Source organism: Leptinotarsa decemlineata, unplaced genomic scaffold, assembly GCF_025532065.1.
Source record: "Leptinotarsa decemlineata unplaced genomic scaffold, Ldec_3_MD MMD2_tig00026316_RagTag_RagTag, whole genome shotgun sequence".
Taxonomy (NCBI): Eukaryota; Metazoa; Arthropoda; class Insecta; order Coleoptera; family Chrysomelidae; genus Leptinotarsa; species Leptinotarsa decemlineata.
The window spans coordinates 1932002-1952108 of NW_027412685.1; the positions used below are offsets into that span (position 1 = coordinate 1932002).

A 20107-nucleotide genomic window follows, 5' to 3' on the forward strand; every position below is an offset into this window, starting at 1 on the left:
TTTGTCGCGTTATTCTGATATGTACGGCTCTTGGTGGAATCAAATGTGCCAAGTAATTTTACCACTTCCCGTGAAAGTATCTATAGAAGAGGGACAAATCTCCAACCATTCTCTGAAGGCTATCAAGGTTGCACGTGATGTTCGCGTCTCCAATCAGGCGGATGGCTCTTTTCTGGATGGAATCCAGCAAATTCAGGGTATGTCTGGGGGTAGAGCTCCATACATGAGAATAATACCCCAAACAAGGTCTGATCTGAGCTTTATAAAGCATGAGGTGTGTGGAAAAAATCTAATGATGCTGCAGTTTTTTCTTGGATTCTGAAATGTGAAAAATGACAATATCGCAATATTGCAACTTAACCACTATCCATACCCTTTTTCACGACGATCCATTTCTAAGGAGCTGTTCGAAATGAAAGAACACACGCCGAATCTTTTAGCTTACGTCTCCTAGAGTGAGGTTCATTGGCAATCATTCTCTGTTCCGTCCAACTCGATTTTCTTCATCTAATTTCTAACAATGTTCTGATGTTATTTCGATGTTCATTCAAACGGCTTTTATTGGTCTTGTACTAAACGTTATGATAACTACGAGAATAAGGTATCTCATAATCATCAAAAATGAGAATTGAAACCTTCTATGTTTTTACCACTTTTATTTATAACTAACGTTACTGCAGTTTCGTCCTATAAGGACATTTTCAAACTAAAAGGTACATTAAAGTAAAAATGATTGATTACATTAGCCCTTAAATAACACCACTGTAGGGAATAACAGAGGGACTTAGCTAATTGAGTAGGTACCTGAATTTTGTTTATCTATGAGAATGTGGATACGCCAATTTGAAAACTGATTACTATACTAGATCGATTTGATCATTTAACAGGTTGCATCAGCAATTTTTATGCTTATGAATTTCCAAGGATTCCAAATAATTGAGTTTGCAACCCTTTCTTAGTGGAAAATGTCCGTTTAGATCAAATCAATCAAATCGAATTAGTTTACTCACCGGTTTTCAAGTTGGCTCATCCACATTGTCACAGATAAACAAAATTCAGGTACTCAATTAAGCTAAGTACCTCTGTTATTACCTATAGTAGTGTTATATAAGGGCTAATGTAATTAATCATTATCAGTTTAATGTATAAGTTTGAAAATGTCCTGATATGACGAAACTGCTGTAACGTTAGTTACGAATAAAAGTGGTAAAAAACATATAAAGTTTCAATTCTCATGATGATTTTCTACCACGTAGTAATGGCTACATTCATCAATGTATCTTGTAATTTTTTGTTTTTCCTTCTGTTGTTGTATTTTGGATGTGTGAGTATAGATCTTAGTGTATTTGATATTTTGTGAAAAGTTATCACATACCTGACAGCTGATTAACGAAAAAACAGATTTTAAACAGATTTTTTTAAACCTACAACTGTATGTAGTTTTCCAATATAGTTTTAATATTTTTTCAGATTATGGAAGGTTTGAATGCTCAAAAAAATCGATAAAACATATTGAAGCTCAATTCAGTACTTTTAACTCTTGAAGATAGGTATATTACATAAAATCCAAATGAAACTGTATTTTGAAAACTACTTTCTGAGGTTGGTGATATTTTGTGAACTCAACAAGAGATATGGTGGTTATTCCAGGAAAAGCATCCAGATTGTAAACTTATATGACTGCAGATAATGCAGATGGTAGCGAAATAATAGGAAATTAAAATGTGTGAGGGATGCTCTGAATCATGTTTTCTTGAAATTTTCAACAAGACGTAATTTTGTAATATAGTTGAAAATTCACACTGTGCAGTATGAAGTCTATAATGTATTGGAATTTGAATATTGCAGAGTCTTCAGTATCGTCTGAAAATCATCCTTATAACATACGTCTCGTCTATGAAATGAGTGAAGACGACTTTTACTGAAGAACTGAAGATGCTAGTGTTTGTTTGAAGGCAGTTGACAATGTTCCGTGGTGCATTTCATCAGTTCGGATTTCCATTGTCTAATATAATATCAATTGATTTCAAATCCCTGAAATAATCTATGAAAAATTGAAAAGATTCTTGTGCTCGACAATGCGAACTTTCAATGGCCTCTTAGTTTCACCGATGTATGATTCTCCGCACTCGCAAGGTATCCGATAAATCCATCACATTGGAGTAACCATTCCGTTGAAGGTCATTTTTGATGATGCCTATTTTCTTTTCGAGACTTTCGCTTGTATTACAGAGTCCGATAGCACGATCTACTAGAGTCTTGATGATTTTTCTCTTAGTCGATTTATGGTGGTTGAATTCCTGGTTCAGATACTGTCCCTTGTAAGTAGGTTTTCGATATACAGATGTTTCCCATTTAGTATCGGTCCTCCTCACCAATACGTCTAAAAATTGCTATTCGTTGTAGACTTTCTTTTTCATTGTGAAAGTGATGAAAGGGCTTACGTTGTTTGATGTCCTTCAGGTTGACGCATCACACTATTTATCATGGCAGATTACGATTTGGATCTGTTAATTAGTGCTGTCTACAACCGACCAGCTCTTTGATCCATTTTTGATCGTTGACGTTCCTGTCATCAAGGTTAGAGACGTTAGAGGAAGTATATGGCTACAGCTCGCGTGCGATTCCTTCTACGACTGACCTCAAGGAGCCAGGAACTTGAAAAACTTCCGGTGTGAATGGGCGGTAGGTAGAAGTGATGAACGCTCCCGTATAGGAGCGAGAGACGTGAAACTCCCCGTTTGAAAGAGTCCTGAGAGGATGAACGTCTCTCTGAAATGTGTCAGACCACCTGGAAACTCAGGCCCTGGTAACAGATCACGTACTCTACGCCTACCTAGCCGCGAAACGTATCAGGCTTTCAGCGTTTCGCAGAGTCACACCCTGGCCGACTGGATTTATTTGGTCAAGATTGAATGGGTGTAAGCCATGATAAACCTTCGCGAATTGTGAGTTGGGAGTCGAATAAACCCTCTCACTTTGAGTGGGTCTATTCGACCCACTATTGGATATATTCTTGAGTGGGTCTATTCGACATACCCAAGTCAGTTCATTCGACCCACACAAAGTAATAAAACCCGTTTCATAAAGCGTAATCCAAAAGGATGCTCTGCGTTCTTGTGGCTCTCCGAATTGGTTTTTACAACGTTTTAGAGCGTTTTATATAGGGTTTTTTATTAAACGCTTCCTATCTTTGAATTAAAAAAAAACAAAGTGTGTGTGAGATATTATTGAAAATTTGTATTCGTTTGGAAAACCTATCGATGACATTGTGCGTGGAATCTGTATCTGTATCTTTAGAGTAGGGAGGGTGAGTGTAAGCCCATAGTACTCGAGCCACATGTGACCCATTGTACATCCTTCCCAGGAGTTGTCCTCCTAGGTCATCGTCCATCCTGTCCTTTCCAGGAAGGTGGACAGGTCACTGGGAGACATCTCCTTTATATCGGCAGGTGTAGGCCAAGACTCGTCGAACACACACTCTCTTATTGACGATAACTCCGGGCACTCGCACAGGACAAGCCTGACAGTCTCATCTTCCTATTCACACATCCTGCATAGAGGTGTGTCCACCAGCCCCATATCATGGAGCTGTTTCCTTAGATGACAGTGACCAGTCAGAAATCCTCTGTTAGGCGTAGATTTTTCCTGGTCATTGCCAAATATTTCTTCGGCGTCAGCTTCCCAGGGTCACCCAAGGTGATCCTGGCAAGATTACATCCATTTGTTTCATCCCATCTCTTTAAGGATTGAGCATGGGTGTAACACTTGACTAGTTCCGCAATTGTCGAAGTCATCAGGCCTTAGGTGCCACTGGGTCCTAAAATTCTCAGTCCAGCCGCTTTCCTTGGCTGAAAAGTCGGCAATGCGATTACGTTTACTCCTGTCGTGCCCTTCAACCCACCTCAGGATACTGTACTGCTTTTTCTAAAAATTCACATAATCACACACTCTACAGTGCCATATCATTTCCGTATTTAAAGCATCTTTGAATGGCACCCACCTATAATTTTTTTTATTATGATTTCTATTGAAATTTCAGATATATTTTAAATAAATTGGTCCATCCACTTTTATTTTCTTTCTAAGTCAAAAATTGGCATTCAACTAATCAATTATCATCTACAAGAATATGTTTCATTGCGTAAGTTCTGGTATGTTATGGAAATGAAAAGAATGTGTGAACGACATTATAAACTGTTCTCGTTCACCATAAAAGTGTCTTCTAGATATACCGTCACAGTATCACAGCCTTTTTGATTTCAGAGGATATCAATCATCATTATCATCAACTCGTTAATGTTGAATGGAGATAACTTGGAAAAAATAATGAAGCATAACGTTATTGTACGAGGATATCAAGTTACCTGTAACCTGTTAACTTAGATATATGATTATCGAAAAAAATATCATCAATGATCATAAATAAATAATGCATTCCGGCAGAATGATAATGAATAATGGAGATAACGTGTTCGATGTCAGTGTTGTCTTAGGTCTTATGATGTTATGTCTTCGGTTGTATCGTAAGGAACATCATCGGAATTTGCACTGTGTTTTCTACGTTATGCATCAGAAAACGCGTTTTTATGATAATTTCATTTCACTTTTTTCTGTTTTGACTTTTGAATCCTTGAAAATCCTAAAAATGAGTATTCATTTTAAAAAATAGGTAATTGGACTAGATAGAACCGTTATTTGATTTTCCATATAATCATCATGACAGTACATGAGAAAAGAGTTTATTAACTCAAGTTCCTTTGGATCTTAGATCTCTTCTTTTATATTTTTAAATTTTTTGAGTATATCTATTTTTGTTTATTTGCTTGTGCTGCTTTCTGTTCTATAGGGTTCCGTTTGATTTGTCTCAATATTGTTTTGTGTTTTGCTCATTCTTTCACTTTGTTTCTGCTAGTTTCATATACATTCAAACTTCCTATTATTTTCAATATAGTTGTTTCTATTTTTTATACTGTGAAAGCTGAATCAATAGAGAATCTGCTGAAGTGTATATAAGGGGTGAACTGAAAAGTTTACCCGAAAAGTTACTGCGTAATATAAACAACTGGAAAGTCCAATTAGTCAGTAACTTGTAGATATTTATAAATTTTTCCTAAAAATTGAAAAAATAAATCAATTGGAAAAATTGAATATTGATACTTAGTTTCCTTGAGTGGTTAACGTTTCGGAAAACAATCCTTTTCCGTTTTCGAAACCTGTATTCACTACAAAAAACTCGCCTCAAACTGTGATAGTTCTTTCTTTGGATCTGTATCTGTATCTGTAGAGTAGGGAGGGTGAGTGTAAGCCCATGCACTTAGGCCACATGTGACCCATTGTACATCCTCCCGAGGAGTTGTCCTCCTAGGTCGTCGTCCATCCTGTCCTTTCCAGGAAGGTGGGCAGGTCACTGGGAGACATCTCCTTTATATCGGCAGGTGTAGGCCAAGACTCGCCGAACACACACTCTCTTATTGACGATAACTCCGGGCACTCGCACAGGATATGCCTGACAGTCTTTCTTTGGATATCAGTCAAAAGAATGAAATATCCAGATGTCACACGCGACAGTCTACATGAACACAATACTGGATGTTTTTTTAAAAATTCAGTTCAGTTAAGGTTCATATTTCCATTTTCATTCTCTCGTCTTGTAATGGCAACCAGGTACGATCCATTTCCACATAACTATTCGGAATCGTGATGATTTTTGTTTCATCGTATTCTATAGCCTGATCACCAGTTAATTTCAAAATATGCTCTGCTCTCCTCGATCCTGCCATCTGTCTTCTCCTTATACATTCTCCTACAAAAATATTGCATATTTCTTTTCAATTTTTTTCATGTTAATTTATTTTTCCTTGACACGTTATTCATTTTTATTGAAAAATGTTCACAGACCAAAGTATTTCAAGTAAATTTCGATTCAGTATAGACGAAAGAATGCTTGCACATAGTCGCTATAGCTAAATTAGTAAAATTATGGTACACATTGAAAACTTTGCATAGTGTGCCTTTGCCACTATTAATGTCTATTGTTTTGTTAATTGTTGTTGAAATGACATTTCGAGTACTCTATGTCTTGATTCTATAGTTTTCTTATTGAGATGCCGCATTTGAGCTAATTAGTTTGTGTGTCAGTTTTTTCCAACACCAAAACGTTATTTTAACACCTCGAGGTATTGAAATGACGATTTGGTGTTGGGAAAAAACTTCAGTAATATTCATTACTACACCAAAGGTTCCAAACAGTGCAACACAAGTTAAAATTTTTACTTTATTCAATGAGGAATGCTGACAAGAAGATATTGCGCGGAGATTGCATATCCATCAATCGACTATTTCTCGTGTTGTGGAGCGATACAATGAGACTGGCGAGTACAAAAGGCGGCCTGGTCAAGGACGTAGGAGATGTACAACGCCCAGAGATAACCAATATTTGAAAATTCTGAGCACAAGACAAGTTAACATAAGTGTCAAAGCAGTAATATGAATACTCAAAGAAAATTGTTCAAATCCAAAACGCCCTGCCAGAGTTTTGGAACGAACATCAGTGGGAAAAAATTATTTTGAGAGATGAGACAAGAATACAGTTGTGGAAACCAGAGGGACGTGGTCGAGTGTACAGAAGATCAGGAGAACGTTTCGCAGAATGTAATCTTGTACATAACGTTAGCTTTGGTGGTGGTCCCATCATGTTGTGAGTTGGCATTGTTTGGGACACTCGCACCGAGCTAATAGAGGTAAATTTAAGAGTGAATGCTGACTGGTACATACGCAACATTCTTGAAGAGCATGTTTCACCTTACGGCAGCTTCCTTGGTTACAACAATTTCGTGCTAATGCATGATAATGCTCATGCACATGCTGCAATATCTTGAAGATGTTGGACTTGAGGCAGTGGAGTGGCCACCAAACAGTCCTGACGCAAATCCCATATTTATGATATCCTGAAAAGACATATACGAGAACGAAATCCAGCTTCTTACTCAATTGCAGAATCAAAAATTGCTGCACAGAAAGAATGGAATCGAATTCCGCAAGAAACCATCAAAGAACTTTTGCGGAGTATGCCCAGCAGGAAGTAGACTATCGTTAGAGGTAGGGGAGGAAACACTAAGTACCTCATTAAGTGCCTCAATGAACTTTCATTTTGTCGTCATTGTAGCTTGTTCTGATTAATTATTATTACCAAAACTAGTCTATTCCATTACTTCTTCTACAAGTGTGTTATAAAGTTTCAATATATGGATTATTTGGGAATCAATATACGTTAAATACTTCAGCATACCGGGTGTCAACGAATCTATTAGACAAGTCATAACTTCTAGACTATTAGGTGTATCAAAACAAGATTTGGTACAGATAAATGGTATGTGGAGAGAAGAGTTTTCACATATTTTTCACTTTCCGGTCACTTTCGGTTTCAGCGGAAATGGCTCCGGTTCTGAATTTTTAAATGGAACACCCAGTATATTGTAACATTTTTGGATTTCTGAGACAATTCTGGATCAGAAACTGACATTTCCGGAAGTTTTTCAGCCTACTTGATTTTTTCAGAGTCACTTTTAAAATTGCATCTAGGTGGCCATGATCGGACGTAAACTAATCTATGGACCTCAGGTGATATCAGAAAATTGCAATAGCGGAGTTTTAGTGACTAGTGTGTTGAATATGAATGAGACAAGTTTACAAAATAACATTTTCGTATCTAACTATTATTTTTCAAATGGCGACCATTTTTTGACAAGCACTTTCCGAAAAAAGGATTTTTTGACAAATCTAACGATACTAATTTATTTGCGATTGGATTACAAATAAGAACATAAATTAAATATTACTGAGGAAAATACTCGATACAAATTCATTTACTTTTGTCAAGGGTGCCATGGATAGGAATGATGCATAATATTTTGCGGTTATTTCCATCAAGTCCACTTTGGAGAACAAAACGCTCACCTAGGTTATGACAGTGACATAAGCTTTATGAGCAGAAAGTAGAAGTTTCTCTTGATTTTCGTTGATTTTAGTTTAATTTTTCGTCGAAATAATGTATACTCAAAGTGAAAAAGTGGATATGTTGTTATTGTTTGGAGAATGCCACAGAAATTCAAGGAAAGCTGCTGAGTTGTATGCTCAGAGATATCCCAATCGGCAACACCCATCTCATCAGTATTTTCCCTATGTTGAGAGTCGTTTTAGGCAAGAGGGAAATCGAAACGCAGAACAGAGGTTTGTCATAAATGAGGAGACTGAGATTAACGTTCTTGCTATGGTAGAAGTTGACAAAACGGTTTCTTTAAGAGAAATTAGTAGAGAAATGCAGATAAGTCACGAATCAGCAAGAAAAATACTGAAAAAGCACGGATATCGAACATTTAAATATCAGTTACATCAACATTTGTATGCTGACGACGGCAATAGAAGAGTAGTATTTTGTGATTGGTTGCTTCAAAATCATAGAGTTAACCCAAATTTTATCAACTTCATTCTATTTTCCGACGAATCACGGTTTACAAATAATGGCATGTTTAATAAGCAGAATTGTCGGTACTGGACCCAACAAAATCAACATGCAATGAGAGAGGGCAATTTTCAAGAAAGGTTTGGCGTCAATGTCTGGGCTGGTATCGTTGGAAACAGAATAATTGGTCCAATATTGTTTCAAGGTCAGTTAACAGGGGTTAGATACTTGGGTTTTCTTCAAAATGAAATCGAGGATCATCTTTTACGGAAAATTTACTTCCAGCAAGATGGAGCACCACCCCATAATAGCAGAGACGTACTTGATTTTTTAATAGAGCATTTTAATAATAGAGTTATTGCAACCAACGGTCCAGTACGGTGGCCTGCCCGCTCACCGGATCTGACTATGTTAGATTTCTTCATTTGGGGATATGTAAAAGAAAGGGTCTACTATGCAACAGCCCCAGCCACTCTCGAAATCTTAGAAGAAAGGATTCAACAGGCATTTAGAAGTATATCGCCTCAAATGTCACAAAACGTGTTGAGAGAAACAATTGAACGAGCTGAAATGTGTCTTGAACAAGGAGGGATGCACTTTGAAAATTTACTATAGTGGAATTGTCAAGAACTTAGGATATTGCAAAAAATCTAAGTGCATCGCTGAAATTATTAGTTAAATTTGTTAAATTTGTTGATCCAATCGCAAATGAATTAGTAACGTTAGATTCGTCAAAAAATCCTTTTTTCGGAAATTGCTTGTCAAAAAATGGTCGCCATTTGAAAAATAATAGTTAGACACGAAAATGTTATTTTGTAAACTTGTCTCATTCATATTCAACACACTAGTCACTGAAACTCCGCTATTGTAATTTTCTGATATCACCTGAGGTCCATAGATTAGTTTACGTCCGATCATGGCCACCTAGATGCAATTTTAAAAGTGACTCTGAAAAAATCAAGTAGGCTGAAAAACTTCCGGAAATGTCAGTTTCTGATCCAGAATTGTCTCAGAAATCCAAAAATGTTACAATATACAGGGTGTTCCATTTAAAAATTCAGAACCGGAGCCATTTTCGCTGAAACTGGAAGTGACCGGAAAGTGAAAAATATGTGAAAACATTCCTCTCTACATACCATTCAACTATACCAAATCTCATTTCAATTCTCCTAATAGTCTAGAAATTATGACTTGTCTAATAGATTCGTTGACACCCGGTATACCATTTAATAATGAAAACTCCATTAAGATTCAGACAAATAGAAATAAACATGAAATTAGGGCTTGAAATAAGATATGCAATGTTTTTGTATGTGAGTGTCTATTCACGGTGGTCATTTTTTCTCAGATCTAGGGCTTAGCAGAACATATTTCAAAATCATCTGGTGATCACGCTATAGACTGGAGTGAAACTCATGGAAAAATTAAAAAATTCAAAGAATCCGCATATATTATTTTAGTTGGGAACAAGTGTATTTCGAATAGTTCCGTTGAAATGGATCGTACCTGGTGCTGTTACTAATAAGAGAGGTTATAAAACGGAAAATGAATCTTAACTGAACTGAATTCTCAAAAAACACCCAGTAAGTGTGTTCATGTAGAGTATCGCGTGTAACATGTGAACATTTCATTATTTTGACTTGTGTCAAAAGAAAGGACTATCACAGTTTTAGGTGGGATTTTTATTGTGAATACATCAGGTTTGGAAAACGGAAAAGTTAACTACTTAGGAAAGCTCAGTACCAATATTGAATTTTTCCAATTGATAGTTTTTTAATTTGCAGGAAAAATATATGAATACAAATCACTGACTAATTGGATTTTCCAGTAGTTTATATTACGCAGTAACTTTTCGGGGTGAACTTTTCAGTTTGCCCTTTACTACACTTCAGCAGATTCTCTATTGATTCAGCTTTTACTTTTTCAGATTGTGGAAAGTTATAAACCCAAAAAACAGAATAAAATACAAATATCTTGATATGTATGTTCTCGTTGTTCGCCATGAATTGAATGGCTGTGTAGGAAATGTACCTTAATGTTCATATCGCAATTGCTGAAACTGTGACAACCACTTCCATTTTTTGATTAAGTTTTCTGGTATAATCTATTGTTTTGTGTTTGACACTGAGAGTATAGGGTCTTCTAATAGGGACTTTCGAATTTTGACAATTGATAATAGCCATCATGTCCTAGCTACATCTGTCAAATAAGTTGTCATCTACTTTGCCAAATCATCATGGTCGGATAGAGCATTCATCAATACGTGCTTCGTTCATTTTACGGGCGCCATAATCGTCCTACCGAGAGGACTATTCGCAATGTGGTGGATGAATTTGAGTCCACTGGCTCAGTAAACGATCAAAAAACACCCGTACGTTGACGAAACGCAATATCTGCCAAAAACATCACCGCTGTCTGTGAGACTGTGCAGGAGAATCCAAGGCAGCTGATGTTGCCTCGCTCATAAGAACTCGGCTTTTCGCAGACAACAACCGACCCAGAAACTCAAGGTAAACGCCACCATACACAAAGGTGTGTGTTCGCTGAATGAGCTCTGGAGCAGTTGGCAACTGAAACCATAATTTTCATCGAAAAATCATGTTCAATGATAAGGCTCGTTTCTGGAATGGGTACGTGAATAAACAAAATTGTCGAATTTGGGAAGAAACCAATTCACATGAAATCCAAGAGCATTCAATACAATGTGGATTTTGGGCTGGCGGCATCATTGGTATGTATTTCTTTGAGAACGACGTTGGCCAGATCATCACTGTCAACGGCGAGCACTATAGGTCGATAGTTATCAACTTCTTTTGGTCTTTACTGGATTACCTGGACACCAACGACATGTGTTTTCAACAGGACTACGCTACGTGCCACACAGATCATGCCAAATTGTATATTCTGCACGAGCGATTTGACGGCATTTCATCTAACGTACTGGTGATGTGAACTGGCCACCGAGATCGTGTGATTTGATCCCGTTAGACTTCGTCTCGTGAGATGCTCTTAAGTCGTAGGTGTATGCCTCAAAGCCAACACAACTCATGCCATCGTTCAAATTCAACCGGATTTATGTGACAGAGTCATGGATGTTTCGGATGTTTCGGATGCTCTCCACCCAGAGCAGCCGTGGTGTACATTCGAACGATGTTATATTTCACACACAATGGCATCAATAGGTTTTTCCAACGAATAAACAGGCTGGCCAGGTTGTGACTTTGCGAAATGCGGAAACCCTGATGAAGCGTAGAGTACGTGCTGTGTTACCAGGGCCTGAGTTTTCAGGTTGTCTGAGACATTTCATGGAGATGTTCATCCTTTCAGGATTCTTTTACACGGGTAGCTTCACGTCTCTCGCTACTATACGGGAGCGTTTGTCACTCCTACCTACCGCCCATTCACACCGGAAGCCTTTTGAGTTCCTAGCTCCTTGAGGTCAGTCGTAGAATGGAACGCATGCGAGCTGTTGCCATCTACCTTCTCTACCGTTGATACACATCTCGACAACAGAAACGTCAACGATCAACTTCATCCATCCTATTGACTGGATAAAGTTGCGAAATCTAAGTTGAGCACCTTGCAGAGTTCCATCCAACTTTTTACGACTTCATTTCGATCCTTATAAATGTCGAGACTGTATCCCAAAGAGCGGGTCGGTTGCAGACAGCACTAATTAACAGCTCCATATCGTAATCTGCCATGATAAATAGGGTGAAGCATCAACCACACTTCTCGTGTGGAAGCCCCCAACCATCCTTTTGCGTTTTGAGGAGGACGTGGCGACTTCCGCTATTCGTCTGAAAGCTCCACGGAACTCGTTGCATTTTGGCGCTAAGAGCCTTTCTCTCTCTCGGGAGCGAAAGACGTGACCCCCCTTGTGAATGGGCGCTCACGGTCTGCACCCACCAGCAAGGAGACGGTCTGCACCCACCAGCAAGGAGACGCTCTCCTCAGGTAACCCGTATCATCCAGGACACATCAGACGAAATAATGAGCGCATATGTTACAATCATCATAACAGACAATGTATTTCAACAATGTACGCAACGTGCGCATAATTTGCAGCGCGTTTATAGTACGCCCGTGTGAACCATGTTTCCTGCAGCCATAAGGGCGAAATAAAAAAGGGCTAAGTCTGTTGAACACTTTTCGTGAAAGTATCTCCTAGTTGAAGAATGTTTGTTTTATTTTTCGCCAACATGTATGTTAATTCTTAAAAATGTTTATCAAGTTTCGGCCATACTTTCATTCAATCTTTATTGTTCGTATATTGGTTTTGGTTCTAAGATTCTACCAAACAAAATTTGTTAATTGTCTCTAACTATTCTCGCATTCCATGTAGGATACTTTAATGTTTCATCACCAAAAAATAGACAAAAAACGGATATCAAAGATAAAGAATATTTCAACATATAACCTGAATTGAATAAGAATACAATCAATTGTTCACACACTCGACCCAAAATCGTGAGATAGTTACTTTTCAGTGAATTTCATACACAATTCTTCATTCAAAGATTAGATTGTTCAGAGTAGTACCTAGTCACGTCGTTTCCTTTTCATTAGTTTATCGACTTATTTCGTATGCACAAATTGATAAGGCATGTGTAAACATCTTCCAACTTATACTGTAACTGATTTATTTCTTCATCTATTAGACTTCCATCCAAAATTTGTCCAGATATTCTAATTTTGAATTGAGTACGCAAAAATATCGCTTCATCTAGTCGACTGAGGATACACTATGAAAACACACTTTTGTCTATTTTCCACGATAGTTTTATATTTGTTGACTAGAGGAGGTTATTATACCATTTTCAAAACATCTAGTCGACACTCCGTTCTTGTGTAATAGCATTCCAATAACCTCTCATTGTTTTCAATGACTGACAAAAATCATTGTGTTACCTGTTAGCAGGTCCACTGAAGGAATCAAACGATTCATGTTTATTATGGTCCCCAATAGTCTTTGGTGTGGCGATAAGAACAATGCAAAGAAATTTACTGAGCTGCAGAAGAAACGATTTTTGCAAAAGAGATACCATTTCAACCATTTCAACCTCAGGGCTTTCACGTTGTCACATTGCCATTTAAAGTATGATTATTGAATGAAGACGGATTTTTTATTGTAATCGGTATTCACCCTCAGTTCGATCATCTTTTCTAATGAAGAACGGTGATAATTTGAATTGAGAAAATTATGCATAAAATGGTTTAGTGGGTACTTCCATGTCACGAAATTTATATTGTGCTATATTTATTATATTTGTTGAAAAATGTTGAAAATTAAGAGAAGATGGAAAACATATTTATTTCGGTGTGACTTCGAAGAATATTTGTATATCAACCAAAAATACGTTGGTCAACAAAATGAGAGCAAAGTAATGACCCAATGAAATGAAAACATTTATCAGAAAGCCAAATATTTTCTCATATATTTCAAGGGTACAAAAATTTCATTAAAAAATATGTTTGAAATCAACTTGAGAGATATGGGTTGTTGACCATCATTCGTTTTGAGTAATATTCTCAACCTTTGCCCACATGTTTGGTTGTTATCTCGAAAACTAAAAAAATTTTGGAAATGAACTACGGTCAACCATTTTGAAAAACATCAAATACAAAACAATCTAAAGTAATATTATGTTTAAATTTTTATAAATTCTGACTATTAGCAAAGTACCTTGCAAAGTCTCTTGAAAATTGAGAAACTTTGTTACCATATTTAATCAGCGTGAATGTCACAAGAAAAAATCAATAGGAATTTACGAAAAATTATGGAAAATTCTGTTTTTTTGGCAAGTAGACAAAATTCTAGGACAAGCCATAAGAGGGTCAGGAAGTCTTCGAATCCAAATACTCTGTTTTCGGTCGTGTTGCGTACACAATTTTTTTGGCAATCGTGTACAATTAAAAAATCAATGAAACACATTTCCTTTTTATATTTCCTTGTATAACAATTCTTATTTCCATTGAATATTGAAATTCGGAACAAGCTTTGAAGGCAACTACTGAAAAACAGAAACCCATCAAACTCTTCCTTTACAGAAAAGTAATTCATAGAAGAATCCTATAATGATGTTAAAAACTTTTTTTGTCAATTTTTTTGCAAAAGTAATGGTAGTATATTTGTTTGATAGTTATGTTATAGTATAATTTCACTCTCTCTCTATATAGTTTCATAAATTTGAGTTTTGCACTGCTCCATATAGTTTTTCTATGTTATGTATTCCTCACTCCTGAAATTTTATATTACATTTTTCAACACATTTTTGAATATTTTTTCTCATTAATAATGTTTTCTTCTTTTTCATCATAACCGATGTGTCCGGTTGGTCTTCTCAAAATCATCTCCACCCCCACCATTCTATATTCATCGTTGATTTCTGATACTCCAACTTCATACAAATATTTTTCCCATAATCTTTCATTGTCTTGTATCCTCTTATATCTTTCTACCTCTTCTACCTTCTATCAGCTTCCGCTGACTGTCTATTTTCAGAGTTTTATGAAACATATTTTTCAAAATTGTTTCAAAAGATTTTCTATTTCCATTCTTTATACTTATAGATAACTACTTATTTTTTTCTTTTGTAATTTTAGCATTTGTTTATTCTTTCTTCTGTGCCCTTAACTTTCTGCTTAATGAGTTTTTTTTATTGAATACGTCATTTGACGATGTCAATTCATGAGGAGTTTACCAATGAATGAATTTCAGAAGTTTGGATAGTCGTTAACCAAAGTGATTGAAATACTTTTATTCAACTATTATTAGCAAATATTTCATATTGCAACCAAGAAAGATTACAAATACCAAATCATCATTATAATTCTTATCCTATTATGTAAACAAACTTATACTTTGCATCGTGCATTTTATTGAAATTTTATCACGTCTTCAGATTGTGTTGACAATTACTTCATTTTCATGTATTGAAAGTTATCATTAGAAGATCTATGGATTGTTGGAAATGTCACTACCTGACAAAGGAGTGTTTTTATCAAATATGTACGAAATGGGAAAGAAATCATTGATGGCCTTTACATATTTGAATAATCCTGACTATGGTCATGCATTTTTATGTTCTTTCAATTTCAATGAAATGAATTGAAAAAGAAACAATTCTTGTCGAAATAATCGATTTATTTAAAAAATAAACTTTCCACAGAGTAAACCTTGCAGATGACTCCACTTTACTAATTAAAGATAAAAATTTTGACTCATTACAGACAAAAATTACGAGCTCAATCAACAAATCTGCTTTGTCCTCTGGAATATCATTGTTATATTCTTTCAATTTCAGTTGAATGAATTAAAAAAGAAACAATTTATATGGAAAGAATCAATTTATTTAAAAAATAATCTTTCCACACAGCAAACCTTGCAGATGACTCCACTTTACTGATTGAAGATAAAAATTTTGACTCATTTCAAACAAAAATTACGAGCTCAATCAACAAATTATCTGCTCTGTCCTCTGGTAGATTATTGTTATATTCTGTCAATTTCAGTGAAATGAATTAAAAAATAACAATTCGTATAGAAATCATCGATTTATTTAAAAAATAAACTTTCCACAGAGCAAACCTTGCAGATGACTCCATTTTACTAATTGAAGATAAAAATTTTGACTCATTACAAACAAAAATTACGAGCTCAATCAACAAATTATCTGCTTTGTCTTCTGGCACATCATTGTTATATTCTGTCAATTTCGGTGAAATGAATTAAAAAATAAACAATTCATATAGAAATAATCGATTTATTTAAAAAATAAACTTTCCCCAGAGCAAACCCTGCAGATGACTCCACTCAACTAATTAAAGATAAAAATTTTGACTCATTACAAACAAAAATTACGAGCTCAATCAACAAATTATCTGCTCTGTCCTCTGGTATATCATTGTTATATTCTTTCAATTTCAGTTGAATGAATTAAAAAAGAAACAATTTATATGGAAAAAATCAATTTATTTAAAAAATAATCTTTCCACTGAGCAAACCTTGCAGATGACTCCACTTTACTGATTGAAGATAAAAATTTTGACTCATTTCAAACAAAAATTACGAGCTCAATCAACAATTCTGCTTTGTCCTCTGGCATATCATTGTTATATTCTTTCAATTTCAGTGAAATGAATTAAAAAATAAACAATTCGTATAGAAATCATCGATTTATTTAGAAAATAAACTTTTCACAGAGCAAACCTTGCAGATGACTCCACTTTACTAATTGAAGATAAAAATTTTGACTCATTACAAACAAAAATTACGAGCTCAATCAACAAGTTATCTGCTTTGTCCTCTGGCACATCATTATTATATTCTTTCAATTTCAGTGAAATGAATTAAAAAAGAAACAAATCATATGGAAAGAATCAATTTATTTAAAAAATAAACTTTCCACAGAGCAAACCTTGCAGGTGACTCCACTTCACTAATTAAAGATAAAAATTTTGATTCAGTACAAACAAAAATTACGAGCTCAATCAACAAATTATCTGCTTTGTCTTCTGGCACATCATTGTTATATTCTGTCAATTTCGGTGAAATGAAATAAAAAATAAACAATTCATATAGAAATAATCGATTTATTTAAAAAATAAACTTTCCACAGAGCAAACCCTGCAGATGACTCCACTCAACTAATTAAAGATAAAAATTTTGACTCATTACAAACAAAAATTACGAGCTCAATCAACAAATTATCTGCTCTGTCCTCTGGTAGATTATTGTTACTAAATTCAAGTAAAACTAATTATTCAACATTTCTTACTTATCAAAACACAAACATACCGACACTAAACGTCAATTTAATTAATGGTACTATTGATACAATAACATATTATGTTAAATTTCTAGGAGTATTCTTTGGTTCCACACTGTCTTTTATAACTCACTGTATTAAATTATGTGAAATTCTGAATTCTAAATGTTATCAATTGAGAAACCTAAAAAAGTGCATTGAGTTTGGACCTTCTCCTAAAATTTCACCATGCTGAAATTCATTCCAGAATTTCTTATGGAATTATTGTATGGAGAAACACTTCAGCGGCACTTCCTACGTCAGAAGCGTATCCTAAGATGTCTCGTACGCTGTCCACCTGACCACTGATGTCGAAACATTGTATATATAATTCACGTCCACAGAAGTGGAAGTGAATTATACAAGTATGTTGTATGATTTTATGAATGATAATATTTGTAAATGTAAGACCTTTCTACTGCTTTTATTGACTGGTCCTATATCACATGTGATCTTACAGGATGAATAAATTATTGTATTGTATTGACGTAGTATTATATTTTTATCAAGTTATTTTCTGATGATTAGGTCGAAACGTGATATTTCCGACATCTTCCGGATACCAGGTACGAAGTGGTGCGGCAAAGGCTTTTCTGCTGACAAATACACCCGACTCGGGGGATTTTCGAGGACGGACAGGTGTTGCAGGAAACACGACCTCCGGTGTCCATTTTGGATTGGAGGATTCGAGACCAAGTACGGGCTCTTCAATTGGAGAATGAATACTCTGATGCACTGCAACTGTGATCAACGGTAAGTGATATAACTTGCATGCCTATTCACATATCTCATTTATTTTTTTATTTAAAACTATATTCAGTGTCCAGTTTTGTTCATTTTATAATTCACTGTTAGCTATTTTTGTAACACACTTTCAAAATAATACAATACTTCACAAAATGTCGTACACATCGCCCCCCGTATAAGTCGTCAAAAGTCGTCGTAAGATATGATACCCGATGAAAATCCATTATAACGTATTCAAGAAACACACTTCAATATTTTCCACTTGGAAGTTTACAAAACCGCGACACGTGTTTCGGTATGCGGTAGCATCTTCGGGTGTCACAATACTATTTGTACAAATTCTGTGTCGTAATTTAATTGTGATTTGAATCATTATAACTATTACAAATTTCTACATGATAACTATTTATTTATCTAGAAATAACTCGTAAGACTGGATAATAATGAATACACTTTTTACCTGAGCTATTATTTCGCCTACGTTTGAAATCTATTCTAATTACCAATTTCCTCGTTACAAACTAAATTTAATAAAGGGAAACATCTCAAATCTATTTGATCATTCAGCAATAATTTCGAATTTTTCCTTCTATTGATTTCTGAACATTCCAAAAGGTTGAGTTTTTAATATTTCCCTTCCAAATGCAATACATCATAATCGCGATTGAACTCATACCCCTCTATCAAAAGATGTTTCGCAAATGTTGTAGTTGTTTCATTCAAAAAACTACTACTATGATCTTTCATTCTTTTGGAAAAAAATCTTCCGCTTTGTCCGACATTAAATTTTAGACAAGAACAACAAGTCAACTTGTATACTCCCGATCCATCTTACTTTGAAGTTTTATCTTTATTATTTTCAATGATTTCACTCAAATTATTGTTTGTTCCGTAGATCACTTCCAATTCTTTGCTTTTCAAAAAACTAGTGATATTATTAGTAGGATCACCAAAGTAAGGTAAAATTAATAAATGTTTAGTATCAATCTTTGAAACTGGATAGACCTGGTAAAGAGCTTGTTTCTGCAATTTTTTAGAAATAATTGATTCTATAATATCCACATCGCATTCATTGTTGACAACAATATGATTTATGAAAATCAGTTTTCTTTGAAAATTGCTTTCTGAAAGTAAAATATCCAATTTGAATTGAAGGGGTTATATTTTTAGGAGTGATTAATTTTTGGGAAAGAAAATTTTTGGCTTTCTACTACTTCATCTTGATACAAAAAAATGTGGGAATATTCCATTCATTTGAAGTGGAACTCCTGTGAATGATATCTGATTTTATTCCATAACGGATGTTTGGAATACAAACTGAGTGGAGAAAAGTATCTTCTGTATAATTCAGTGTTCATATGAAAGTATTTGTTTCGAAAGAATTTTATTTCTTTCGTGTAATTCAATGTTTATATGAAAGTAGCTGTTTCAGGAGGGCTTTCTTCCAGTTTGTGTCTGAAAGTTGCTTCTTTGCATGATCTACACATCCTCGTATAGAATTACTTATATTCAAATCAATTACTTCCTTTCTTCGGAAGATTCTCACATTTTTTTGTATCAAGATGGAGTAAAATATCCAATAGTCTGAGAATGATAGTTTTGAATGTTATTACTTTATGTTGATATGGATGTATAAATGAATTGTGTATAGATGAATTTTGTATAATAATGTATGTTTAAGATGGTTTGTGAAAAATTGCAAAATCATCACTAGGGTTGATATTAAACATGATTTAGCAATTTTCTACAAACCATCTTAAACGGACATGATTATACAAAATTTATCTATACATCTATATCAACATAAAGTAGCAGCATTCAAAAATATGATTCAGTATATTGAATAGTTCAGAAATCTGAGCTAAAATCCCGAATTTTTCTACTTCGTCTTTTTTACATATTATTCTAGAGATGGAATGCGTGATATTCAGAATTGGTCAGAAAATATTCAGAATCATAGGTTTGTAACACATTTTTCGTACAGAAATTACCTACAATTACAAATTACCAAATTCACTCTATATGTTTACAAAATTTCATGCAATAAATTAAATTTTTAAAGTGCAGGGCAATGAAAAATATTATC

The 20107-nt window shown here is 35.0% G+C and overlaps 1 protein-coding gene across 1 annotated transcript in view; it reads left to right on the forward strand.

Annotated features, from left to right (window-relative positions):
* The window catches only part of LOC141485318 (uncharacterized), a 327725-nt gene that overhangs the window by 210419 nt on the left and 97199 nt on the right, over positions 1-20107 (forward strand). Inside the window, exon 4 of the mRNA XM_074181794.1 lies at positions 17803-18027. Coding sequence (XP_074037895.1) covers positions 17803-18027 — 225 coding nt within the window. The remainder of the gene's footprint in view (positions 1-17802; positions 18028-20107) is intronic.